General features: G+C 34.2%; 5 protein-coding genes across 7 annotated transcripts in view; all 5 read left to right on the forward strand.

The window, feature by feature from the left end:
- Positions 1–6,817, forward strand: part of LOC106104848 (protein unc-13 homolog A-like) — a 48,411-nt gene extending 41,594 nt beyond the window's left edge. Inside the window, exons 19-28 of the mRNA XM_013285024.1 lie at positions 190–411; positions 498–664; positions 986–1,127; positions 1,219–1,350; positions 1,430–1,573; positions 1,786–2,005; positions 2,278–2,376; positions 2,956–3,118; positions 3,431–3,557; positions 3,758–6,817. Coding sequence (XP_013140478.1) covers positions 190–411; positions 498–664; positions 986–1,127; positions 1,219–1,350; positions 1,430–1,573; positions 1,786–2,005; positions 2,278–2,376; positions 2,956–3,118; positions 3,431–3,557; positions 3,758–3,931 — 1,590 coding nt within the window. The 3' untranslated portion in view covers positions 3,932–6,817. The remainder of the gene's footprint in view (positions 1–189; positions 412–497; positions 665–985; positions 1,128–1,218; positions 1,351–1,429; positions 1,574–1,785; positions 2,006–2,277; positions 2,377–2,955; positions 3,119–3,430; positions 3,558–3,757) is intronic.
- A 497-nt stretch (positions 6,818–7,314) lies between these two features.
- LOC106104928 (actin-binding Rho-activating protein-like) lies at positions 7,315–16,782 on the forward strand. Its single transcript, XM_013285126.1, has 5 exons — positions 7,315–7,473; positions 11,572–11,708; positions 12,705–12,882; positions 15,005–15,097; positions 15,565–16,782. The coding sequence occupies exons 1-5, from the start codon at positions 7,417–7,419 to the stop codon at positions 15,676–15,678; spliced, it is 579 nt and encodes a 192-aa protein (XP_013140580.1). The 5' UTR covers positions 7,315–7,416; the 3' UTR covers positions 15,679–16,782.
- Positions 16,783–17,503: 721 nt separating this feature from the next.
- On the forward strand, positions 17,504–21,630 carry LOC106104919 (sucrase-isomaltase, intestinal-like). The gene is made up of 7 exons (XM_013285118.1): positions 17,504–17,600; positions 17,772–17,888; positions 18,026–18,959; positions 19,073–19,289; positions 19,536–19,844; positions 20,041–20,814; positions 21,223–21,630. The coding sequence occupies exons 2-7, from the start codon at positions 17,801–17,803 to the stop codon at positions 21,580–21,582; spliced, it is 2,682 nt and encodes an 893-aa protein (XP_013140572.1). The 5' UTR covers positions 17,504–17,600; positions 17,772–17,800; the 3' UTR covers positions 21,583–21,630.
- A 102-nt stretch (positions 21,631–21,732) lies between these two features.
- LOC106104920 (ribose-phosphate pyrophosphokinase 2) lies at positions 21,733–23,046 on the forward strand. Its single transcript, XM_013285119.1, has one exon. It carries the CDS (start codon positions 21,977–21,979, stop codon positions 23,006–23,008), a length of 1,032 nt encoding a protein of 343 aa, XP_013140573.1. The 5' UTR covers positions 21,733–21,976; the 3' UTR covers positions 23,009–23,046.
- Positions 23,047–23,681: 635 nt separating this feature from the next.
- Positions 23,682–26,728, forward strand: LOC106104851 (glutathione S-transferase 1-like). 3 transcript variants are annotated; one of them, XM_013285027.1, is made up of 6 exons: positions 23,682–23,790; positions 24,069–24,217; positions 24,707–24,765; positions 24,994–25,141; positions 25,553–25,746; positions 26,353–26,728. In XM_013285027.1, exons 2-6 carry the CDS (start codon positions 24,077–24,079, stop codon positions 26,489–26,491), a joined length of 681 nt encoding a protein of 226 aa, XP_013140481.1. In that variant the 5' UTR covers positions 23,682–23,790; positions 24,069–24,076; the 3' UTR covers positions 26,492–26,728. The 3 variants fall into 3 exon arrangements, with proteins under 3 accessions (XP_013140481.1, XP_013140484.1, XP_013140483.1); XM_013285030.1 differs by lacking the exon at positions 23,682–23,790 and adding an exon at positions 23,856–23,873; XM_013285029.1 differs by lacking the exon at positions 23,682–23,790 and adding an exon at positions 23,868–23,929.
- Positions 26,729–26,731: the final 3 nt, after the last annotated feature.

Genomic DNA, 26,731 nt, shown 5'->3' on the forward strand with positions numbered 1-26,731 from the left:
CATTTTGTTCAATATGAGGAATTAATTTAACCAAAAAACAAAGTTACCATATTTTTTCTTCCCACGTGTTTTGTTGATGAAGTGTCTAAAATGAAGCATAATCTCATTTTGTTTCACACAAGGTTTAAAAAAATCACATTTCCATCATATGTACGTGAAATAACAAAATTAATATTTTTTTTTCCACAGTTCCAAAAGTCCAGCGAGCATGCATTGTTCAGCAACTCCGTGGTAGATGTCTTCACACAGCTAACACAATGCTTCGACGTGGTCTCCAAGCTGGAGTGTCCCGACCCTGAGATCTGGAAGCGGTATATGAAGAGATTCGCCAAAACCATCGTCAAAGTGCTCGTCGCCTACGCTGATATAGTAAAGAAGGAATTCCCTGAACATCTAAAGGAGGAGAGAGTGGTAAAGCATTAAACTTGATATAAGTACGATAAAATTAATAAAAGGATTTTTATAACTCAAACTATTATATTATAATTGTTTTCTAGGCATGTATTCTGATGAATAACATCCAACAACTGAGGGTACAACTGGAGAAGATGTTCGAGGCGATGGGGGGCACCAAGTTAGAGCGCGACGCCGCCGACATCCTGCACGACCTGCAGCAGAGCCTCAACACCACGCTCGATGAACTCGCCTCAATGTTCGCTAACAGGTTGATACTTTATGTGGTCTTATTGAACATACAAGAAAATGGAATACAAGCCTTTGCTAAAATTCGGTTTAAAATGTATTCATTACTTGGTCCAGACTTCATAATACATCATATACGTCGTATTATCTTAGTCATTTAATACATAAATCATGTGAATCATTCGAATACTTACATAGAAGAAGGAATGTCTACTACCAGCTGGACTAATAACATGACCGTCTGTAGAATTAATAATATTGACTCGAACTTTCAAGAATACTGACAGGCGTTTTGTATTGCTTGATGATAGATAATAGAACATAATGTAATGTGTTGTGACAGCTTGGAGATCCGTATAACGGCCAGCGTGAAGGAGCTGGGCGAGCTACTTCAGAAGGTAGGCGGAGGCGCGGCGCCGGGACAACCGCAGCCGCCTGCACACCACGAAGCAGATGAAGTTCTACGACCACTTATGGACATATTGGTGCGCACAAAAAAAGTTTTCATCACAAATTTTATACATTTACTGTATTATACCTAAAGCTTCGGACACTAACAAGTTTGTTTTGTCTTAGGATGGGTCACTAACCATGTATGCAGAGTCGTGTGAGAAGACAGTACTTAAGCGATTGCTCAAGGAATTGTGGAAGATAGTCATGAAAATACTTGAAAAGACTGTTGTGCTACCTCCTATGACGGATAAAACGGTAACCCAAATATTCATAATAACGTCCATTAAGAAGTAATTTACTTTTGATACATTTGATTATTGTTTCGATATTGTAGATGATGTTGAAGAATCTGACAAATAACGCGAAGAATTTGGCTGCGAACGCAAAGATAGAAGACATGACGCAACTGTTCAAGAGCACGGTCGGCAAACAGGACGTGAAGCATGCGCTGTCCGGCGTCATGGATATTTCTAAAGAGGTATTTACTATTTACTTACAAAAAATAGTATCAAGGAATACGAATACGCTTTCGGAATGTATAATTATAGATAGTAGTCAAACAAACAATAAAGATTATTAGATGTAATGAATTTAAAAATACATAGTCTCTTAGTAGTCGATGACATTACTCTATGATATTTGAGGCTATCTGTGTACCAATGTAACAGTTTTATTTTCACTTTTTCACAGCATTTGTCAGCTGAGAAGAGTTTAACACCGAAGCAATGCGCAGTACTAGACGCGGCGTTGGACACCATCAAGTTGTACTTCCACGCGGGCGGCAACGGCCTTAAGAAGACCTTCCTGGAAAAGAGTCCAGAATTGCAATCACTGAGATACGCTCTCAGTCTGTACACGCAAACAACTGACACCTTAATTAGAACGTTCGTTACCAGTCAGCAGAATCAAGGTGAGTAAAAATGAAATATTCTGCACAATGATTGGCTTTAAGATTATTAAATTTTGACGTGTACACAAAGCATATTAGAAATTAAGATTTTTTTAAATAAATTAAGTTTCTTTATCAAATTAGAAGTCCAAAGATTCTGCAATCCTAAAAATCATCATCCTTAATCGAAAAAGTTACAATTTGATTCGAGAATTATATTGTTGTACAAAATAGGATTATTCAAAATTTCGCACATCTTATTATTCGTATATGTGTGATGGTGATGAGTATAGACGCTGCAGTGGCGGAGGAGGGCAGCGTGGGCGAGGTGTCGCTGCAGGTCGACCTCTTCACGCACCCTGGCACCGGCGAGCACAAGATCACCGTCAAAGGTAACTCCAACAATTGACTCTTAGATCTAATTAATCAGAAAACTGATTCTTGATTATTGAAGGTCCATTCCTCCTATACGTGAAATTTTATATAAAATTTCCCCTACAAAGACAAACTAGACAAAAATGTGTAGTTTGTCTTTTTCTCTATTTTTAGTCATTGTTAAAATGCTAAATCGAATCATTTTAACGGCTATGAGCAGTGAATTACTTTTAAATTGGTTTGAAAATTAATTTGAATAAAAACAAAAATGTATACGTATTTTTAATTTTCATGTTTAACGTTGTTAAAACTGTCCTGCTCAAGATACTCTAAACATTGTGGGCTTGAAAAATGTCTATATGCACAAAGGATTAACTATAGCACTTACTTTTGATCGTAAATGAAAAACAATCTGACGGGTTATCTTAATATGGAAGTGTTGCATAAGTATGCGATTATTTTCCATTTATGTAATTTCTGAGTATGGAACGGATATTCCTTTGTTTATTCTGATACATTCACTTTAGATATCGATTTAGATCGATAAAATTATAGATATATCATTGATGGTTTTGATATGAGTAATATCTTTGCAGTGGTTGCCGCCAACGATTTGAAGTGGGTGATTGCCAGTGGCATGTTCCGTCCATTCATTGAAGTCAACCTGATCGGTCCCCACCTCGCGGATAAGAAGAGAAAATTCGCCACCAAGTCGAAAAGCAACAACTGGAGTCCCAAATTCAATGAGACTTTCCATTTGTAAGTTTTACATGTATTTGTATTCATTGTAGAGCGTTAATTCAAACACATTTATGATCATAATATAACTAAACTAATTGTTAATCAAATAGTATTTTAGTTGTTTGTAGCATGCACAAATTGTGACCTTCCTATTGATTCCCTGAGATAATCTTTATGTTATGGAATATATACCATTATTATGGAGAACTCTAGTAACTGTGATTTACGACAGAAACAATGAATGAGGAAATGAGGAGTCCTTTCTCCTAAACACTCCCGTTTAGAAGAAAGAACTTTCCTCAAAGTACAGGGACTCTTTAACTTGTCCAGTATGGTGAGCGCGACGGAGCAGCTGGAGTTGTTCGAGCTGCATGTGTGTGTGCGGGACTACTGCTTCGCAAGAGAGGACCGCCTCGTGGGCCTTGCTGTCATGAGATTGGCGGACATCGCTGAACAGGTACGTAACATTTCTCAACAACTCAATTTCAAATAGGAGCAGGAGATACCAAAAGACTCTTATCTTATTTTACCTATACGTATCTGAAGAAGTAGTTGAAAATGTAGAATAGAAATAGAATAACGAAGTTTTTCCTGCCTTTAAATATTAACATCTAAAATTGGTAAATACGATTGTAACTAATTTATGTAATTTGACAGGGTTCATGTGCGTGCTGGTTGCCATTGGGTACGAGAGTCAAAATGGATGAGACCGGGTGGACGATACTAAGGATTCTATCGCAGAGGCACAGCGATGAAGTGGCGAGAGAATTCGTCAAGCTCAAGTCGGAAATGAGGTCGGAGGCTCCAGCCGGCAGTCAGGCGCCTGCGTGAGATCCACACACCGCTCTGGATGCACGCGAGAACTTAATTAAGATTATAAGGGACAAAGGAGCCAGTTGTGATGTAGTTCCAGTTGACTTGAACGATACGCGGCGGCTCGCGCGCGCTCTCTGCGAGGCAGTTCGCTGTACCAAAGCGCTCGACACTGAAGTGTATCTTCCAATAACTTCGGTAGTTTTCGGTCAGCATTCGTTTTTTTATTCTATTTCGTAGACCGGAATGATTTTTTGTAAATAAATTAATTTAAGTTTTGCGTATAGTGAAGTAATTTGCACAAATTATTTGTATATTTTTCAATAGAAGCTGATCGATAACGGCCGGAAGCCAATACTTCCGTTTAGGCATTCAGCAAAAATGGTTTAGATTTTGTTAAATACACAATTAATAACTTTTTAAATATTTCTAATGTTGTTTAATGGGATTTTTGCATATTGTTGAAGACAGTTTTTACTGCATGCCTAAAATTAATAAAGCCATCGAGAACATTCAATTGATTGTATTGATATTTGTATGGACCAAACTTTCGTAAATATGGATGCATTACCTAATCCTTAATGTTTAATATTAAATCTGCATAATTATTTATCTAATCAATCATCTAATCGTTAAACTTGTACAGTATTTTATGGCCTTATGTAAATTATTTTCTCCATTTGTTGAAAAATTCATGCTTCCGTTAAGGAATATGTTATAGGAGCATTCAAATTACGGTTGTGTGCAGCGCAGGAGATTAACCGGTCTTCATATAAACTGCTTCAAATATACCCTCTAATTAACAGGCTCGCTTGCCGATTGTGCGTTTAAATACCATTCGGTCATATATTCAATATAATCCCATCTCTTGTCCCGTTTTATGTAAACTGTTTAATATTGCCTTGGTTACAAAATTGTAAATAATCGACAAAATTGTTGTTTAAAAGTTATAGCACATCTTTACCCTTACTTTAATACGCTTGTCTTGTAAAATGATATATAAATCTCCTATGTCTTTTTGTATATTATTGAAAATTGTGATATTGTTATAAAAATAACATAACTATCGTGGATGTATGCGGGAATAGTTTGGAACAAGTTCATGCGTGTTTATTGTTAAAGGCTTCGATGTGTAGATGTGGAGTCCGGTTGTAGCCGGAATGAAGGAGTTATCTGTCTCGTATCAGTGCTCAAATGCATTTTGTTATAATCAGATGTAGGATAAAGATTCTCAGTACGTGTTGAATTTTGTTGACAATCTCAATTTGAGATTTATCTCACCAACCAGCCTTGCATTCAGAAATCACGTAGACTCTGGCACGTTGAAATCTGACCTCGGAAAGTATACGATTTTTACGATACTTTTGTCACTGACCAAATCTGTTTTGATAGTGTTTTAAGATATAGTATTAAGATGAAAATCGCAATACACCAACTCAAGTGATTTAGCACATGTTTAGAAAAGAACTGATCGTCCAATAATTTAGTAGAAAATGAATTAAATTATATTGTAGGTTGCGAACATTAAAGAACCAGTTAAGTAGTTGAAAATAGATGTTGCATTTATTTGTTTATAGAATTTTAATATGAAATGTTTATTAAAGTGAGATTATAGATTAAAATGACAAAATCGTTTAAGATTGTCGCTCACCACACATGTTACGTCCAGTTTACTAAGTGGTTCACTTGCCTTCAACGTTTGAACGACTTGTGGATATCGACGAAGGGACATTTGAATGTGTAATGAGCGATGACCTTATAAAAGCGTTGTACAGAGTCTACGCGATGCTGAAAGCGTATCAGCACATAACTTTACCCACACGGAAGTTAGATTTTTAAATATTAGCATTTATCATGGATTACATATCTGTAGATAGAGAATGTGGTTTGTCTAGTCCAAATCTCAATAATGTATATTTAATATTTAATCTTCTCGTCTATTGGAGTTTTTTTGAATCGAAATTTTTTTGTAACCGCGTTGACTGAATCTAGTTTAGACGCAGTGGTTTCCTTTTAGTGTTTACGTTGGATCAAACATAGTTTTAAAGTTACAATTATTATGTAATTCTTTGTCCATCGCAATAATTAAAGAGTTCAAAACTTTAAATTCACGTGTGCTTATTGGATAACGTATCGGTATTTTAGGTGGGAATTTCGATGGAACATGATCGTTGACGGATAGTAGATCTTAATTTCCGTCTATTGGAAGGAAGGTTAGGTTTGTTCCGAAACATCTCGTTTCATTGAAGATTAATTCTTCAATGTTTACATTCACTTGTATATACTTACAATCAGTAGGTACGTCCACTTCATCAAGAAAGCATATTCTGATGATATCTTGATATATTTGTATAAAGACGTTGTCTTTAGTATTTATTTCTTAGGTATTACTAGACCTGTCCCCTTAGACAAATTTAATTTTTTATTAGCGATATGGCTATTATAATCGAAAAAATGTATAAGAATGAAAACGTGACAAGCACGTGACTTATCTAATGTTATTGTCAGTTATATAAATTTTTGGCTTTTCGATCAGCGATAGTGATAATCGAATGTTACTTTGTCTAAGGGGACAGGTCTCTATGTAAATATATCAAGATTCGTGAGTGAATAGAAGAAAAGCGCACAGTATTCATTCTAATCTCATCTTTATGTTAATAACATTAAAAAATATTATCACGTAAATCTTTACCATTCGACAATACTTGGTAAATACTTTTTAAGTGTAAAATGTGATGGAATCATCGCATTCATATAGGCATCTTTGTAAGTCTGTTGCGCTCCAGTTTTAGTATTAATATTGTCACTAAACATTGCATATATCTTTGTATAAATGCATATATGTAAATGTTACATGTTTAAACACATTATTGAATTTAGAATTTTTATGAAAAAGTAAATAAATATCCGTATTTCAAATATAACTGGTTTTTTTCTTTAAACATAACTCTTCCACATTTATTTAGGGCCTGTCCCATCAAATTCTAAATTGTCTGATAACTATTCAACGTGTAAAATATGTGGTGGAAATATCGGATTTTGTTACCTCATCTGAAATAACGTCATTTTTAAGCTATCTGAGTGGTGGGACAGGCCCTTAGTCTCAATATTTATCTAACAAAGTAGTACGAAATTGAACAGTACTATGAGGTTATGGAAGGGTAGAAAAAAAAACGAAATTATTGTTATGTTTATTAACTTTTGAAGGTAATTAGTATTTTACATTAAGAAATTACAACTAAATTCAACCAGAAAACTCAAATCTGTTTGCATTTTTTTCATGACTTTTCGTCATGCGTTAATTCTGAAACGTAGACCCACACGTATTACGACATCGCAGCATCACAGCGGGTGTAACGGGGGACAGAGGGGGAGAGATGGGCGCGGGCACGTCATCCATTCATACCCAGCCGCCACTTCATCACAAACCACCGTCGTGTACGCACGGTCAATAAATATTGCGCGTTTAAACGTTCATTTGAAGTTTTTGGTGTGTCGTAAGCATGAGTGGAAACTTCCTTACAATCCCTGGTGATGATCCCATTAAGAGAAGATCGAGGGTAAGTATTTTATAGTGATAACTTTTAAACAATAAATAATACTTGAGAAGAAAATAAAAAGCGGTACCTACATTTAAAATTATGTTTTATGTCAAATATTCACGACTCATAAATCAAAGAACTTATAAAGCTTACTTGATTAACTTAGATAAAGCAGAAAAAATGTTATATTAAGAGTTCCAAAGAACTGTTCGTGGTGATTTTCTGACGTGTTTTTACTTGAGTAAAATTTTAATTCTATTTTATATTCTATAAAATTTGATCAATTATTTTTGTAAATGTAACACACTGTATACTTAGTGAAATTCGAACGTATAACTTTCACAAAGATTTCGAATTTTACACCACAATAATAATAATTACGCTTTGTTATCTACAATTATAATATTATTTTAGATATAAGATGACATTAAAATGAAACATTATTTAAAAAAAATTAAGAGGGACAATAAAATTAAAGTATTTGTTATGGAAATAATTACGAAAACAATCTAGACTTAGTCTTGGTCAAGCTGCAAGTAATATAGATTAATTCAAAGTTTTTATTGAACACTAGCCCGCGACTCCGTCCGCGTGGAATTAAAAGAAATACAAAAGTAAGTAGCCTATGTGTTCTCCAGACTATGTTATACATCTATGCTCCATTATAATATTAGTATGATTTTTTCATTAGACGCCCTATACATGCTACGGAGATATTCCATAAAAGTTCAGTACTGATTCACACCTACATCGACGTTTATAACTAACTTCTTAATTAGTCTGAGTAATGAAGAGTGACAAATCACTGATGGTAATTATTTTTAGCTTTATGACTGAGGATATCATTTTCGTGAAATATAAATTGCTTGTAACCTCAGCCTTTAGTCATTGTTTTTTTTTGTTTGGCAACTGATTGGCACATGTTATTTATGTGAACATCGACGTAAACGTGGGTTTACACTACACACCGGTACAGAAAGATATCTCTGTTCAGTGATGACTGAAAGAGATGATTTATTTTTTAAGAATTTAGGAATTTCACAGCAATAATCAGTCTACACTTAGTGTATTTAATTCTTCACTAAGAGAATTAAGTAATTTCACTAATTTCTTCAAAGGCCGGCAACGCATCTGTAGTTCCTCTGGTGTTGCGGATGTCCATGGGCGTCGTTGACCACCTCTGTGTTCCCGCCGCTCGTTTGCTCCCTTCTCTTATAAAAAGGAGAATGATGAAAGAAATTAGCAAAATAAATGTGATATTTAGAATATTATCTACGTATTACATATCAAAAGCTGCTTTTGTCTTTATTTCATGATAAATATGTGTCTGTGGCAGTTTTTATATACATATTATGCCCGGATGACAATGGTTTTCATACAACTGGAATCTAAATTTTTGCTGACAATACATATTTTTGTATTATTCTACTTCATAATTCTAAATAAAGCTTTTATTTGAAGATAGACAAATGTTTATATATTGTATCCTTTAGTGAATATTTCATTATTAAAATCCGTAAACAATCAATCAAGCGCCAATAGCCTAATGGTTTGGAGTAGGGACTACCAATATTGAGGTCCAGGGTTCGAATCCCGCTTTTCGACTATTGTCGTAAACCATAGCCTATTACAATATTTTAGCAAAAAAACTAACCAACTGAATTAAGTGAATGTTCGAAATTTAGTAATATACAAGCTGTTGCCGGAGACTCCGTACGCGCGAATTAAAAACAACTCTAAATTCTCTCATGTCTTCTTCTAGACTTTGTTTTACATCTATGCCAAATTTTACCAAAATCCGTTGAACCTTTATGGAGATACTTGGTAACAAACATCCATCCAATCAAAACGTGTTTATAACATTAGTAAGAAGTAAGATAAGTGAGTTAACTACTAATTTGTTAAAAGACTGATTGACGTGAAAATACGTGACATAACATAAAAGAAAGGCAAGAAACAATAACATAATAAAATGTATAGTAAAAATACACAATGTCACACAGATTTTTGGCCACCAGCCAGCTATACGCCGCGCTTTCAAACTCAATTGTTACACCTAATGACTTATAACATCGCTTTGATAATAGTAGATAACTTTATTTCTATCCGTGGAATTTGAAACTCGAAGACACTCAACGGATATTTTTTTTAATATTTCGCAATGATTTCGACTGTCATAAATATTCGTATGACGTAAAGAAATTAAATAATGAAAAAAATTAGTTTGCTAACATATGATTCTCGTAGCTTTCATGTTTATTTCTAACACACATGTTAATTCATTAATAGCGTCTTTATTTTTTCTATTAAACTAATAAAATTATTTAAAAAGCTATTTCATGCTTTATGCTATAACTAGCTGTTCCCGTGCGGCTTCATCCGCATGAAATTATAAATTTATTATTTGCATTAGTCAAATTATCAATAGCAAATGTCAAAATGACATAACATGACAAATCTTGACAATCTTGCTTTCTTGATGTTGGCAGCAACTTATGGTCTCTTTCCCACATTAGGGTTTTTATCCAAAATATTTACACCCTAAGTTTAATGGCGTGAATATATATAGCCTAAAGCATGATGTAAGTGTAGGGCTTTCTATTAAAAAAATAATTATTCAAAAATATGCTGTAATTGCTGACATCTTAGGCAACAAAGAAGTGTGTGTTTACGCTTTATTATAATAGTATAGATAATATTAAAAACGACAATCGTATAGCGACTTCCAAGGAAGATATTTACAATCAGTATACAGTAATTATATACAGTACATAGATTTAAATAATCTATTCAACAAAAGACATACCGCAATCTATTTAAATGCAGCACGCTTTGCACATTGCGCACGGAATCTTTGTACAAACATTACAAAGATTTACAACCATGTCTCAGTATTTTGCCAAACCAAAAACGATATAGCGAGTTCGAATTCCAGTACTAATTTTAACGCGTAAATACCAATAGCATTCCTGTAAATCCTCCAAGATCGCAGACGGAAGCGTGAGTCAGTTTCGTATGCGCCGACGTCAAAGACGTTTCAACGCGAGTTGCGCCGAGGCCGGCCGGCGCAGGGCCAAGGTAACCTGATTCATGCGTTCCTAGTACACGAAATCTTCAATACATTAGACCTTTCGGTAGTAATGTCGGCCAGTAACGCTCGATCGTGCTGGCATACAACTGGCATGATGGCGTCAACAATCCAACTGTACTGGATAAATGCAAACCAGACATATGCGTCTATTTAACTGGAAAACACAATAGATCGAAATTTATTTTAAGACCCTGGACACTAAAAAATTGCAAATATATTTTAAGCTAAGAGAACGTCAATAGATCATAGACGTCTGTTTACAAGAGGAAATAGCATCACGACCACTGATGATTGATGTTTGGCAGAGACCCCCACACTTCGCCCCGCACCTCACCCCCGCGCGTCTACCTCAGGTGTTGGCAAACGCGACAAAATAAATCAAGACAAATTTATATAGAATAAACAAAACAACTGCACGATTCCAGACATTCCGCATCCGGAGGATCTAACTATTAATAGTCGAACAGTTTAAATTTAAAGCCAATAATAATAATCGAATCTTAATAATGTACTAGCTGTTGCTCGCGACTTCGACCGCGTGAAATAAAAAAATAATAAAAACTATAGCCTATGTTACTCACTGTTAACGTAGCTTTCTAATGGTGAAAGAGTTTTTGAAATCGGCCGATTAGTTTTTGAGTTATACCAATACATACAAAACTTTCCTCTTTAGAATACACTTGCTGTTGCTCGCGACGTCGCCCGCGTGAAATCAAAAAGTATTAAAAAGATAGCCTATGTTACTCACTGTTAACGTAGCTTTTTAATGGTGAAAGAATTTTTAAAATCAGCTTAGTAGTTTTTTCGTGAATCAAATACATACAAAAATACAAATCTTTTCTCTTTATAATATTAGTATAGATTAAAACGAAGCTTATCTCGAAATAGCTCAATAAAACTAACTATTTTAATAATAATAATGAATTAAAAAAAAATAGTATATCTTAACTATGAGAATTTCTTTGTTCATTTTGAAACGTAACGGATTATTGAAGTTGTTAGCTAATTAATGTTCTTTTTTTCAGAGTTCGTCTCTAACAGATTTAATATCTTCTTTCGACACAAAAGCGCAGGCGCACAGCGAACTGCAGAAAGTCACGGCGTTCAGTGGTCACTTCGACAAGAATCATAAGCCGACATTCTCAAAAGACGAATATGGCAAGTGAGTACAGTCTTAAAATTAATTAAATTGCGATTGTCGATTGTTTCGCAACCAATTCAACTGTTTCGGCAACTAGTTTAGTTGTTTGCCCAACTAAAAATCGAGTAGTGTGCCCTCCATATAAGGTCATAGGTATCAAAGCAAGACTAAACAGTTTTGTATCGCACACAATCGTTTAATCAAATGGGTGCGTGCATTCTAAGAGTGGTATTTTGTTATAAGGGGATCTAATTGCGCTGTAAGTGTCAAATAACATTTCACCGTAAGTGTCTGTGGCAGTGGAAATCCACTGTTATAAAAATACTACGAGAGTAAAGTTGTTGACCGATTTGACGTACACCAGACGCCTGTCCACGTCTTTGGTAAACAAATATAATTCCTAAGGCTTAATTTTAACAACATATGAATGAACTTTAAACCTTCGAGTTCATCTGCAATATTTAAACGTTTTGTATATGTAAATGAACATTTACTTGTGCCAGTTTATTAAAAAATTACAAACGAGCTTTTGCCCGCGAAACCGTCCGGGTGGATTTAAAAAAACAAAAGTAAGTAGCCTATGTGTTCTTCCAGACTGCTTTCCATCTATGCCTTTCATAGAGATACGTTCAACCGTTGAGGCTACAAAATCTAACAAACATCCATTCATGTAAACTTTCGCATTTATCATATCTTCATCATATCATAGCTTTCGCCCATGACTACGCACGCGTGGAATTAAAAAAACAAAAGTGAGTAGCCTATGTGTCCTTCCAGACTATCCTCTACATCTATATTAAATTTAATCGAAATTCGTTTAGCCGTTTAGCCTACAAACTCTACCAAACATCCATCCATCCATCCATATAAACATTCGTATTTATAATATTAGTAAGATATATGATAATGAGATATCAAATGGGTATTTGATTCGATTAGAAAAGTGCCGGAAACTCTCAATAGATGAATCTTTAGTACGCTTAAGATTCAATCAACTGATTTAATTTACCCTTACAGACCGATACCTGGTTCGAAAACGGAGTACAGAGGAGCGGAAGCTCAAGCCAGAGTATGTACAGAGATGAAGGAACTCTGTGAAATCATCAATGAGTACGGCAAAACTCCTTGCAAGAGTCTCCTACCTCCAGAACTGCAGAGTGCTACCAAAGTCATTTCATTCGGTGAACTTTTTACGGTAAGAAATTAAGAAACTAAATAAATCAAGCGATAATATAATGGTTTGGGGTACCGACTACCGATCTTGCGGTCAAGGGTTCGAATCCCGTCATTCGAATATTGTCGTGAAACATAATGCTAGCACAACTTAGTTGGGATGGTTAAAGGAAGTATTAGTAAATTAATAAAAATCTACTAATATTTTCTAAATAAAAGTTAAGATATATGAAACTTATAACACGTGGTAGTCGATAGACCCTTACTAACAACTTGGGGAAAACAGTAGTGTTTGATAACCTTAAAATGTATATAATGAAAGCCTTTTATCGTATTAGAATACAGATTTACGTCTGTAATTGCAAGAGTATATGAAAAACATAGACAATCTTCATAAATTTTCATTTGTTTGAAACGTAACAAAAAAACTAATTTATAATTGAACTTACGCGACATCTGTTTTGAGTCTGTATTTATTGTACACGATTAAATTGCATGATAATAACGATCTTGGCATCGTATCTGAGGATGAAACACGTTTGAAATATTCGAAGAACGCGACGGCTTGTTCCTACGGCGGTTTGTTCTTTGTCATAAACAAATTAGGTTTGTGCTAGAGTTCTTAATTACATAAAAACGACTGTAACCCAGAGGGGATTATTCCCAGCCGTCACCCCGCTCTGACGTGAGAATAAAAAGCTTCATCCGTCCCACCTTTTAGTCCCACTATCACTAATAAGGTGACATATGAAACCGTTATGAAATAAAATAAGTCCAACCGTCCGCTTGTCGCAAAAGGCGGGACGGATGAAACTTTTTACTCTCATCTCTTTCCACGTGGGGACAGAGCGGGTGATGGTTGGGAATAATCCACCACTGGTACGTAATTACGGAGTAAGAAATGTTCCGTCCTGCTGTTTTTTTCTTGTTGCACTTTTGTATACAACCGACGCATTTTCTAAATATTCGATACCTAACATCTAAGACCGAAAGCATACATAACATAATGAATGTGAGGGCTCATCATTGAATAAACACATATTCCCAAAAATCGTTGCAATACATACAATTATTCTCACCAAAACCAATAAATCATAAAAAGGATGTGACTGTTTACATAACCTCGAAGATTTGATGTTTCCCGCGCTCATACGTAGAACATCGGAGACACGAAACCGCGTCCGGACCTGTGACGTCATTTGACATTCCGTTTGGCGGCCATGATTTAAATTTGGAACTGCTTTTGCTAATGGCGGACCGTTCAGACACGTAATTAGTTTTGTACGGATCTGGCCGAATATGGGAAGAGAAATAAATATGATTTCCTCTTTCTTTGCCTCTGTCAATTTTTTAAAGAAGCTTGATCTGGAAGTATAATATTTTTACGATAATAAAATTTTTGGCATATAGATATGACCCATGCGTAATGCGTAACTATTAATTTGCTTAAGAAATCTTTTATTTCAACGTAACAGTTCAGTTGAATAAATAAATTTAAAACTCGCTTATTTATGTTCAATATTTAAGAACAATCGACCTTCGTTTTAAATAAATATTTACGTGTATTCATCGCGTTTTACTAAATTTATGAATACGTTCCGTTACTGCAACATATTTTTAAAATATTATGAGTCACGATTGCGAAAAAAATGTTTGGGAGATTGAATATGAAATATATAACAGAAATAAATCGGACTACAGAAATAGTAATTATTAAAATCTACAGCATATGTAACAAAACACTATTAGGAAACCCTAATCTTTAACATCGGTCTCCGCTTTTAGGAGGCAATACGCAGCAGCGAAAAACTTCAAATCATTTTATCCGCAAAAAATTCAACCAGCGTAACAAAACCCTGTCGTAGTAACGATCCACCTCTGAGATAAATATTATAATACTAGCTTTCGGCCGCGGCTCCGTCCGCGTGGAATTAACAAAAAAAACAAAAGTGAGTAGCTTATGTGTTCTTCCAGATTATCCTCTACATCTATACCAAATTTCATCGAAATCCGTTCAGCCGTTTAGGCTACAAACTCTAACAAACATCCATCCATCCATCTAAACTTTCGCATTTATAATATTAGTATGATTAGAGAAAAATTATTTGATTTAAATTTTAAATTAATGCAAATCTCTGTTTCAGATATACACAGTAATTTCAGACAAGCTTGTTGGAATATTGCTTCGGACGAGAAAGCATCAACTGACATTCTTCGAAGGCGAAGTTTTATTCCAGGTTTGTTGAATTAATTTATTACTTACAACGCTTTTTATAGAATAAGGTATGGATAATAAAGGCATTAACAAAATAGCGGATAGAATGAGTAGGATAAGGAGACGATAATGACGACGTAGATTCCGGTTTTAACATATTTAAATAATAGATAAAGATAGCTTTATTTTCCCATAACACAGTTTACATTAAAAAAACTATCATAAATGTTACAGATCAAAATATATGTTAGTGTTTGTACAAAATAGTACCTAATACTCTTGATCTTCTGTGTAACTTCCGTCTATAGAGGAGAAAACCTCCTCCAAATTCTTTCATGTGTTCCTGTCCGATGCTAGTCTGGTCCGGCAATGTCTGGTGATCTTTCCTATCGTCACTCCGTCTTAAATTCCTACACATTTATATATTAGGTCGACAACATTTAAGATGGAGTATCCAAAGATTAATAAATTTATTCTTTTTTCTTTCAGAAACGCGATGACGACGTGCCAGTGTTTCTAATGCAGCCCATGGCAGATATAAGAACATACTGCGACAATAAAGCGCTACAAGCTAGACGATCCGTATCACCAATGCCTAATTAGAAAGCGAAACCATAGCTAAAAAATATTTCCCATCTCGACTGTTTGAAGACTACAGGTGGTTTAAAAAGTATGCAATTTATTATTAAATCTAGATTAGTTAGAAAAGAAGGGACCCCGCGTAGCAGTGTATTCTTTTTTAATGTCTATTAACGCTTAATTCGATAGGCAAATCTGAACTAGTTTTGAGAAATATACGTGAGATTTTGATAATACGAGAGAGTGTGCAGGTAACATATAATTTATTTCCACAAAAACTCCTTCGAATTAAGGGTTAAAGGATAGCTATAGATGTAATGTTAGAAATGCAAATATGCAAGTAACTGGTTAAGTATCCTTCCTACGCGTATGGTGTAGACTCTGTAGACATGTAACGCAATGAATACAATGATCTCTATGTATGGATAGGTAACTTTCAATAATAGAATTTGCTTCTAACACAAAATGTTCTATCTCTTATATTATGAATTTTCGTCAATATTTACCGCAATTAGAAAATTCTACAGCTATCCTGTCCATGTTTAGAGGTCATTGAATTCAATTTATATTAAAGGAATTGTCGGTTAACAAATTTAAGTACACCAATTGCATGAAAAACTAATCTTTACTAAGAATATTATCGTAATTTGAATAATTTCAACAGATTAATGTATGCAATTAAGACATAAGCAATTTTAATGTAATATGTATATGTCTTGTCAAATATTTTGGCGGCAATAGGTCAACTGCGCGCAGTGCGTATTATCTGCATATTACGCCCGCTGCAGCTAAAATTGTTCTGTGTAGCGACTCGTACGATGTTTCTAGCCTTCAAGATATTTGTCAACTAGAGTACTTATAAACATTTAATTCAAATAGGAATATAAGTGACATTCAAAACTTGATATACGAAATCAAAATAACTGGTATCGTATTTCTCATACTAATGTTGATCATTGTATAGTTTGTTAAATAAACAACAAATTAAATTTACGTAAAAACTATTTTAAGTATTCATAAGTGATTGACATCACTCTAGTCATGTTTTAGTATTCTAGACTTTAAGTATGCCTGTTAGTTTAACGAGTAAATGTAAGTGTGGATTTTTTATATAAATAAATGTCACTTAAAAATAAAATGTGTCTTATTTTTTTATCAGAAAGGCCTTATTTTATTCCCTTTTCATTATTTTCTTAAGAGGAAAGTATGGGAAGGAAAAAAATCACGGTGAAGGAGACGCATAGGAAGGGAAAATATTTATGTGCGTCTACTCTTCCGTCGATTAAGGGCAGGCAATGCATCTGCGGATGTCTGGGCAGCAGTCGATTCGACATTTCGGCGGATTCAGGTGGCCGCTTGCTCGTTTGCCACCTTATAATATAGAAACTTAGGTATAAATTAACACAGCCTTGTTACGGTTATCATTCAGAAGATTTATTAAATTTTCTATTAAATGTATAAATTATTTCATAATAAGTCCCCATTAATCATAGATCTCCCCCCTTGATCCATCCACTGGACCTGACCCCCCATGACTATAGACTGGTGACGCCAATAGTGACATGGGTCCAAAGACCACATTCAGCTTTAGTTGGCCACTATGATTTCAGAATAAGAATGACTTGTACAGATAAAATAAGAAAATTCAAGTAAAGATACGAAGTGGTTTTTGCAACACATTTTTCTTTTATTATGTTATAGATTATTATTGTAATAAAATCTTGACGCATCAAAGGACAATGTTATCAATATTCTTCGTATAATTAAAATCGATTCGTTCTAATCTTATCGATTTTATCAAACAATTATAAAATTCGATAGATAATCTGTTTTGTGACGGCGTTTTAATTTTGTTTTCAAGTCTTTTGTAGTTAGTTTTATTGTTTTCTTAAAAAAATATATTGTGTTATGTGTAAATAAGTTTTCAATCGCTTAGTGTTGATTAGGTTTGTACTTTTAAATCATAGATTAACAAGAAAATTATCGAAACGATTTAATATTTCGTATTCATGTATTTGTGATTTATGAAGATAGCAAAAATGCATTTTATTTATAGTTTCTAGCTTTTCTATGCAGTGTTTTGCAAAATAAATACTTTAATTCAGTATTATGCGCAGGAAATATTTTTGACCAATGACGGACTACAATGATACCTCGCGCGGAAGATATCAGCCAAGATGTTAGAGAGAAAAAAGATGAAAACGATTTAATGTATGAATATGAGAACATCAAACGTAAGTATATTGCGTATATTTGTATTAATTTTATATTATAAGGCTAACTAGCAAGCGGCCACCTGAAATCGCCAAAATTCGAGAGACCGCTGCTTATCGACATCGACAGTTTCAAAGTATTTATTTTTTATTTCCAGAAGTCACCTGGTACGATCAACTACTATTGAATAGACCATTAAAGGTTGTAATAGTCGTGTTACTACTAACTATCGCTGCTCCACTTCTGATCTACCAGTTCTGCTTCTTCCCAAGCGTAGACTCACCACCTTCCGACGGTTATTCAACAGGATCATGTCTTTTACAAAGAGACATCCGTCTCGCGTGTGGCGTTGGCACTATGAACGAACAGAACTGCCATCCCCAATGTTGCTATGACGTCAGAAATAGATTCTGCTTCCACAGACTACCTTCTCGTTTCTCCTACATTCTTGATCGTGAATGGTCTGAAAATGTTACTCTACAACCTAGAGTATCAACAACGCCGTATTCCTTACAGAATAGTTTACCCAATTTAAGAATATCCGTCGATGAAATTACATCAAGACATTTATCAATCAATTTCTACAATCCTCAATTAGTAACACAATCTGGTAGAAGAATTGAAAATAAAGATTATAATTATTCAATATCATCACCAGAATTGAATATTGTTGTTAACTCGATCCAGGGTAACATTTTTAACACATTACGAGGTCCTCTAATAGCTTCAAATAACATATGGGAGATTGCTTTTAAAATAACAAATGAATCTATGTACGGTTTGGGGGAGATTCCCCTAAAAGCTGGCACTGTTAAAGTAATTTATAACAACAATCAAGGATTTAGTTCAGTTCCGCTAATTTTTGCTAAGATTAATGAATCCTATCATGGTTTACTGTTGGACTCTAGTATACCAACCGAAGTATCAATTCTGGCTGAGAATCAGATAGTTGTACGTGGTATTACCAGTTTTGGTTTAAAATTTCATTTGTTTACTGGACCAAGACCTGATCAAGTAATGAAAGAAGTCATGAATTATATTGGGACTTTTAAAAACTTTCAATACTGGATGTTTGGACCTCACATATGCAGGTATCAGAGTTTATTTCAATTTTTTTTTCTATAAATGATAAATCAGATTTTTATATCCGTTAGGAGTTTTATGATACGTATAAAGTACAATTTCGTTTTTTTTTATTTTCCAGTATATTTCCAGGATCACTAGATAATGCTTTTACGCAATTTAGTACGTTTATGAACGCAGCATCCAGACAACGTCTACCATTCGAAAGTTCCTGTGGTCCAATACCTATAGTTTTTAATAGTGACCAGTGTGATAATTCTGAAAGCGATGTTATTACTAGAGGACTACGTTTAATAAGACGATTTAACAAACGTTTTATGCCACATCTTTCACCATATGTAAGTATATCACAGAAGATTCTTTTTGACCGACTTCCCAAAAGGAGGAACCCAATTCGTCTGTATATTTTTTTACGTGTTACTGCATAACTCCGCCCCTAGAGAAGCGATTTTGAAAATTGTTTTTTTAATCGAAAAGTAGTGCTTGTTATGAGTTCTAAAAGCTTTATTGACTGACCTATCTTGTAAGAAACTATCTAAACTTCGGAATCATAAAGATTTAAGTTAACATGATTGTATTTTCAGATTCGTCATGAAGTAAACACAACCATAGAAGAAGAAGTAAACAATACCACTAGAAACTGTGCAGCAACTCTCACGAAATACGAAAGATATTTATTAAGAGATTCCATCAACTTAGACCCGTATTTAGGTAAAATAGGGAACGATACAGTCGTCTATCCTGATTATGGAACAATAACAGAAGAACTAATTAGAGATTTATGGATTTATGACACCAATGTCGATGGAATAATTTTAGAAAACAACTGGCCTTTGGATGAATCCAAAAAACTACACAACGAAACTTATTCATATCTTCCATATTTTAATAAGGTATGATTTCTTATGCATTTAGAATTGTCCGTTTTTAGAACCATGATTGTCCAATTGACCTGATAGATTTTTCCATCTTTGTCGCCAATTTCAAGAGAACAGTATCTGAATGTTTAAATAACATATAATCTTTGCCTAAAAATATTAGAATAAAGAATGTCGCGTGATATGTTATTAAATTTAAAAACATTTTCAGAATTTCGAAAATGCGTTGAATCGTACACCACAATGGAATATATCTTTGCCCAACGACGGTGGTAAATACATTTTCAAACATAACATGTACGGGAACAATTTCATCAATGCGTCACATTCAATATTCGATCAGACATTATCAAGATGGTCATCAAGTCATTGGATGAACGGTAAAATTGTCATTAATAGACAAAATGTTGATACCAGTTGGACAAGCTTGCACAGGGAACTGATTGCCATGGCCCTAGGTGGGATCTCCGGCCATTGGTACTGGTCTTCTCCGGTCTGTGGAGACTCAGAAGACTTCAATATAGAAAAACACAGTCTACTATGCGTCAAATGGTATATGGCAGCTACATTCTTCCCAATATTCACAATCAATTCCAAAGCAACACAAAGGGATCCTATCCAATTTGTCGGTACTTTCAGGACTTATATAAATAATTCCTTAAATCACAGACTTAATCTACTTTCTTACTTCTATACGACTCTACAAGAAGGACCATTGCTTAGACCGATGTTCTATCAATATCCTGAAGTATCAGAATTAAAGGATGTAAGTACTCAGTTTAATGTCGGTGAAGATTTATTAATTATTCCTAATTTACAACCGAGTCAAACTCATGTCCATGTCTGGATGCCGCCTGGGACTTGGTACGAGTTGTGGAGTGGATTGCGATTGAACGCGTCAGTAGGCGAAGCTGTTACCATGACAACCACAGATGCTGATTTCTTAACTCTAATCCGCGGTGGATCAATCGTTCCTCTACAAAAAGTAAGTCTTAGTTCTTTTCTGACACAATTTCGGATATTCTGTATATTACTATATCTATCTATAGATATAATAAAATTGGAGTGTCTGTTTGTAATATCAAAAAATTCCAGATTTCGGGAAGATGATGTATTTGCGTTGCTGATAACGAAAATCGAATTTATAAAAAAATCTGTCTATTTGTCTGTCTGTCTGTCTGTCCGCAAACCGCGTTTGTTCCGGGTAATCTCCGAAACGGTTGGGTTTATTTTAACGGGACTTTCACTGGATGGTAGCCGACATGGACGGGCATATTATGGGCTACATTTTTTTTAATCCCGCGCTGTCTAAATGGCGACTATAAGATTACGGATTTACTTTCTTTGAAGTGAATTAATTTAGTAAAACTAATACAATACTTATAATTTCCAGGATGTCAAAGCAACTGCGGAACTAACTCGTCTACAATCAAGTTTTGCTCTCACTATAGCTTTAGAATGCAAAAAGAAATCTGATATAACTAATTGTGAAGCATCAGGTAACCTCTTCATGTCACCAAATATGACAATTGAATTTAAAGCGGATGATGAAAATCTCTACGTAACAGCAATTGGTGATGAATACGATATCTTCTGCAATTCAACCGCTATTTGGGCTAATAGAATACAAGAAATAAATATTTACGGACTGGACGATGAGTTAAATAACTATGACAATCATAGGAGAATCCTAACGTCGATTGATTTGTGTGACCTAAAAGTTATTCAAGAAATTTATTTTAAGTTTACGTAATTCTGATCTGTATGCAATTTAACAGAAAATAAATTATTGAATTTAACATTTGTACAATTATCTAAATTCCTATCATTAGAGAAGTTCAGAGAAGTAAATAAATCGCAGCAAATGTCATTCGAACATAAAAATTAAATTGGTAAATTATGAAGCCGGAAAAATGATCAAGCTAGACAGTCATGATCGCCACCTGCAAACAATTATTTACATTACACCACATCTTACGATATAAGTAAACTTGATAAAAATAACTCCGTACACTTCCACTGAGCGGGACATCGATCGACCTGACCCCGCGGTCAACTCAGATAAATATGTTTTAAATACAAACAACTGTCCATTTCGCTATCAATAGTACCACAGTGAAGTCTCTTCACTGGCCTCAAATACTCTAATGAGAACGGACGAAAAAGAACAAACAGTTAACGTCAAAAGTAATAAATCATCAGAAAATAAACAAGAACCGAGAATGCCAAACATCAAAGTTTTCACGGGAAGCTCCCATCCTGATATCGCGAAGAAAATCGCCGATCGACTCGGAATCGATTTAGGCCGAGCGACTACCAAGAAGTTCAGTAATAAAGAAACGAATGTTGAAATAGGAGAATCTGTACGAGGTGAGGACGTTTACATAGTACAAAGTGGATGTGGGGAAATAAACGACAATCTAATGGAGCTGTTAATCATGATTAACGCGTGCAAAATTGCATCTGCATCTCGCGTGACAGCTGTCATACCTTGCTTCCCATATTCAAGACAAGACAAAAAGGAAAAGAGCCGTGCACCAATAACAGCAAAGCTGCTCGCAAATCTTATTTCGGTATCTGGAGCGGACCATGTGATTACAATAGATCTACACGCGTCCCAGATTCAAGGTTTCTTCAACATACCAGTCGACAACTTGTACGCTGAACCGGCTATAACCAAATGGATCAAGGACAACATACCGGAATGGAAGAGTAGCGTTATGGTATCACCGGATGCAGGAGGTGTAAAAAGAATGACTTCTATCGCTGATAATCTTGATATAGACTTCGCTATAATTCATAAAGAGAGACAAAAATCTAGCGAAGAGGATTCGACTGTATTAGTTGGTGACGTTAGAAATAGAACAGCGATAATGGTGGACGATTTAGCTGATACTTGCGATACGATTGTGAAAGGAGCTGAGAAGTTACGAGAGTCGGGTGCTAACAAGATATATGCTATTTTAACTCATGGAGTGCTTGCGGGAAACGCTATTGACAAGATAAACAATTCATGTTTAGAGGCGCTTGTTGTTACTAATACAATACCGCAAGACAAACATATGAAGCAATGTCCTAAACTACAAACCGTTGATATTTCTGTCATGTTGGCTGAAGCTATACGACGCACGCATTACGCAGAATCCGTCTCCTATTTATTTTCGAATGTACCATACTAATATTGTTAAGAATAAAAAATTGTATCTATAATGTGTAATGTATCTTTCTGTCATTTTCAGATTAATAAAATATATTGTGTTCCTTCCCTGAAACATCTTTTTTCTCGCACTATAGAATTAATATATACTAATAAACGAAGAAATTATTATTTAGTTACACATAGACTACAATATAAAGTAATAATAAAAGACATCTTCAAAGACCGCAACGAATATTCTTTAAAAACTGATAAATTAAAAAATTATTGACTATTATTTACAACTCTATATTATTCAAATTAATAATTACGATACAAAACGGCTAACATTTAAATCGTAAACAAATGTTTTTGTTACATCATTTGAAAACATCTGATGACATCTACCTACAAATAACAATTAACTGTAAACAATTTTATTTGTTAGGTCAATTATTATCACAGATATTTATGTAAACAAAATAACAATCGCCGGGTCAAATACTTAAAACATAAATTAAAATGTTGATGGGATTAGGCATTAAATGTATTAAATAAACAAATTATAATAATAATGAGATACTAAAAATTACACTGCCAATTTAAAAACAAAACATCTATTTTAGTAATCTTGTTTTAATTCTATTCGAGCGCAGCAAAGTTGCAATCATATATGAATGCTATTAAATATATTCAGGCGCTGATAACTATTGACGTTCCACTTCATTACACAACCGGTTATCTTGAATCACGTATTGTGTGCAAAGTGAAAACATAAACAGTCGTGTTACGAATACGTTCAACTTTGTGTTTTGTCATTTAAAGGTACGAGATTGACACTAATAATAAATTGTAGTAATTTATTATAAGATAATAGTAATATATTTTTAAATGTGGAGACTACAATTGTAAGTAGGGTTTCAGATTCCCACGTTAATCGCAAAAAAATCTCTTTATGTCAAAGGTACATACAGCGAGATTATTTTAAATTATTATGTTACATTTGTGCCGTTTATAACCAGTGCTAAAGTGGAAAATATTTAAAGAGTTTTGTCTACTTTTCATTTGAAATTTAAATTTACTTACATTACAAAATATTTCAGTTGTTAAAATGCCTCCGTTGCTATACAAAACTGACGCGAGCCCACCAGCACGAACAGTAATGTTGGTAGCAGATATTCTTGGTTTAAATCTGGATATGAAAGAAATAAATCCAGTATTAAGGGAACAGGACACACCGGAACTTACAATGGTATGGTTTTTGTGCCATTTTTTTTAATATCACTAGAATCTTAAACGAGAAAAAGTGTCATTATCCATTTCAAGGTTAGTGATATAAATAAGAACATTAACGCACAGAAGTGTAGGTTAGATGTAATAAATTTAACAAGTGACTTCCTCTCCAATAGTCAAATAATAGTGGTCAAAGTCCACACTTTTCGTGTACTTTGATCACAACTGTCAATTTCGTTTTATAAACGTCCATTATTAACAGTAATACAATCTGATATCAATTGTTCACTGTTATCTTAATCTACATTGATAAAGATGCAAAAGGCAAAGGTTTTCCGACCACCAATAACGATAAGTCTATTTACTTTTAGGTCACCACTTGCCCCTCCTTCCCCCCCCCACTCCATATAAAACTATTAAACCATACAAACGGTATCTATCCCTATACTTTAATCAGGTCAGATCGATGACTGGCGACGCTCATTTGTCAAAGTATGATTTATTCCAGAAAAATCCAATGAGGACTGTCCCTTTGCTAGAAGAAGACGACTTCTGTTTAGCTGATAGGTAAGACAGAGATGGGAACAATTTTGGTAATTTAGCGTAATCATACTAATATTGCAAATGTATGTTTAGATGAATGGATGGCAGTTTGTAGCCTAAACGGCTGAACAAATTTCGATGAAATTTGGTACAGATGTAGAGTAGAGCCTGGAAGAATACATAGACTACTCACTTTTGTTTTCACGTGGTCGTAGTCGCGGGCAATAGTATTAAAATATTGTCTCTTTCTAGCCACGCCATAATTCTTTACCTTTTCGATAAATATGCCAAACGTCAACACGAACATCTTTACCCATCTGATAAGAGAAAGCGAGCTACAATCAACCAAAGGCTATTTTTCGATTGCGGCGTTTTATTTCCAAGACTCAGATCTATTATGGTAAGTATTAATATTGGACGAAACTGCAAATTACATGTCACATATAAATACATCAATTTGCCATAATACAATACGTTCAGTTAAGATGTTATCCAACATGAGACATTAGATTTTTTTATAAAGAAAAAACTAGAAACTAACCTAATCCGGTATTGACAATTATGTGCAGCTGTATTATTGATTACTTTTCATCGTTTTCAGTATCGTGCCCTCGATCTGAAATATTTTATACGTTTTTGTAAAGACATAAAATAAAATGAAATTATTGTCATGCATAAAAACTTAAATAAAATACTGCCTTTATTTTTACCGGACAACCCTTTATACGCATCAACTTATGTAAATTAGTTAGGGTCTTAAATCAATATTGGGTGTCCAAAAATTGTTATTTACCATACTAATCTTTTTCAGGCTCCAACTTACGGTGGTAAACTTACCGAACCATCGAAATCAATGTTAAGGAACGTCGACGATGCGTACAGGATGCTTGAAACCTATTTATCTAATACGTCATACTTGGCTGATGACGTCATAACTCTTGCAGATATTAGCGTCATAACAACCATTTCATCACTGAATGGATTGCATCCTATCAATGAAAAGGTGTAAGTGTATTTGTATATTGAACCACTAAAATACTCTCTTGGACTCCCTCGATCTCTTTTAATATTAGGTTCTCAAGTCTTTACGGGTCCGTTCACATCGGAGTGTAGAGCGGTTTTTATCGCAAAAATAAATTTCATTTAATTTTAAAAAAGGTCCTGTTTACGATTGTCCTTGATAAGAAAAAGTTAAAAAAAAAATGTTTTACCCTATGTGAACCCAATTTTATATTTTATGTAAAATTGCGCTACGGTCTGTGTGAACGGACCTTAATGACGGTTGATATTATTTAATCTGTATATCAATTGATTTGGTTTTGAATTATCTGTTTAATTAAAAAAAAGATAAACTAGAAATTAAATTGACGAGACTTTAGAATAACAGTTATATGCCTCAGAAAAGTTAAATATTAATTCAACCAATATTTGTTTTTTGTAAAGACATTTGTTCCTTATCCAAGGCCTTAAGAAGTTTTAGTTAGTATAAATTTACATAAGCCAACAATTCTTGATACATTTTGCTTGTCAATGTCCCGCTGAAACGCTTATGATATTGGAGAAATATTTCAAAAAACACCATTATTTACAGCTAGTATATTTTATTTTTAGATATCCTAAGTTGAAACAATGGTTTAACAATATGTCACAGCAAGAATACTGTAAAAGGATAAACGAACCCGGCAGCAAACAGCATGTCTACGGCCTAAAGATGCTTATGGAAAATAACAAACAAAAATCCAAACTTTAGCTCCGAAAATGTAAAATGACATTTATCAACATATTCTGTGTATTCGAAGCTTTAATATATTTTAAAACAATAGCAAAGTAATTGTACACTAACTTGTATATCATCAAGGTAGTTGAGACTGTTTTTTTTTACTATTGAATTGAAAAAAAAAATACACAATGACCAAGAATGTTTTAGCACATTAATCAAATCGCTTGCCATGTTAGTTAAGCATAATAAAAAAAAACGAAAAAAAAAGAC

Source organism: Papilio polytes, unplaced genomic scaffold, assembly GCF_000836215.1.
Source record: "Papilio polytes unplaced genomic scaffold, Ppol_1.0 DF823399.1, whole genome shotgun sequence".
Lineage (NCBI taxonomy): Eukaryota > Metazoa > Arthropoda > Insecta > Lepidoptera > Papilionidae > Papilio > Papilio polytes.

Bases quoted from the DNA above. Each gene is read 5' to 3' on its own strand.
- LOC106104928 (XM_013285126.1), top strand. From the start codon at position 7,417: ATGAGTGGAAACTTCCTTACAATCCCTGGTGATGATCCCATTAAGAGA. The intron at 11,709-12,704 runs GTGAGTACAGTC...TTACCCTTACAG, and splicing joins TCAAAAGACGAATATGGCAA to ACCGATACCTGGTTCGAAAA. The intron at 15,098-15,564 runs GTTTGTTGAATT...TTTTTCTTTCAG, and splicing joins AAGGCGAAGTTTTATTCCAG to AAACGCGATGACGACGTGCC.
- LOC106104919 (XM_013285118.1), top strand. From the start codon at position 17,801: ATGATACCTCGCGCGGAAGATATCAGCCAAGATGTTAGAGAGAAAAAA. The intron at 18,960-19,072 runs GTATCAGAGTTT...TTTATTTTCCAG, and splicing joins TTTGGACCTCACATATGCAG to TATATTTCCAGGATCACTAG. The intron at 19,290-19,535 runs GTAAGTATATCA...TTGTATTTTCAG, and splicing joins TGCCACATCTTTCACCATAT to ATTCGTCATGAAGTAAACAC.
- LOC106104920 (XM_013285119.1), top strand. From the start codon at position 21,977: ATGAGAACGGACGAAAAAGAACAAACAGTTAACGTCAAAAGTAATAAA.
- LOC106104851 (XM_013285027.1), top strand. From the start codon at position 24,077: ATGCCTCCGTTGCTATACAAAACTGACGCGAGCCCACCAGCACGAACA. The intron at 24,218-24,706 runs GTATGGTTTTTG...GATTTATTCCAG, and splicing joins ACACACCGGAACTTACAATG to AAAAATCCAATGAGGACTGT. The intron at 24,766-24,993 runs GTAAGACAGAGA...GTCTCTTTCTAG, and splicing joins GACTTCTGTTTAGCTGATAG to CCACGCCATAATTCTTTACC.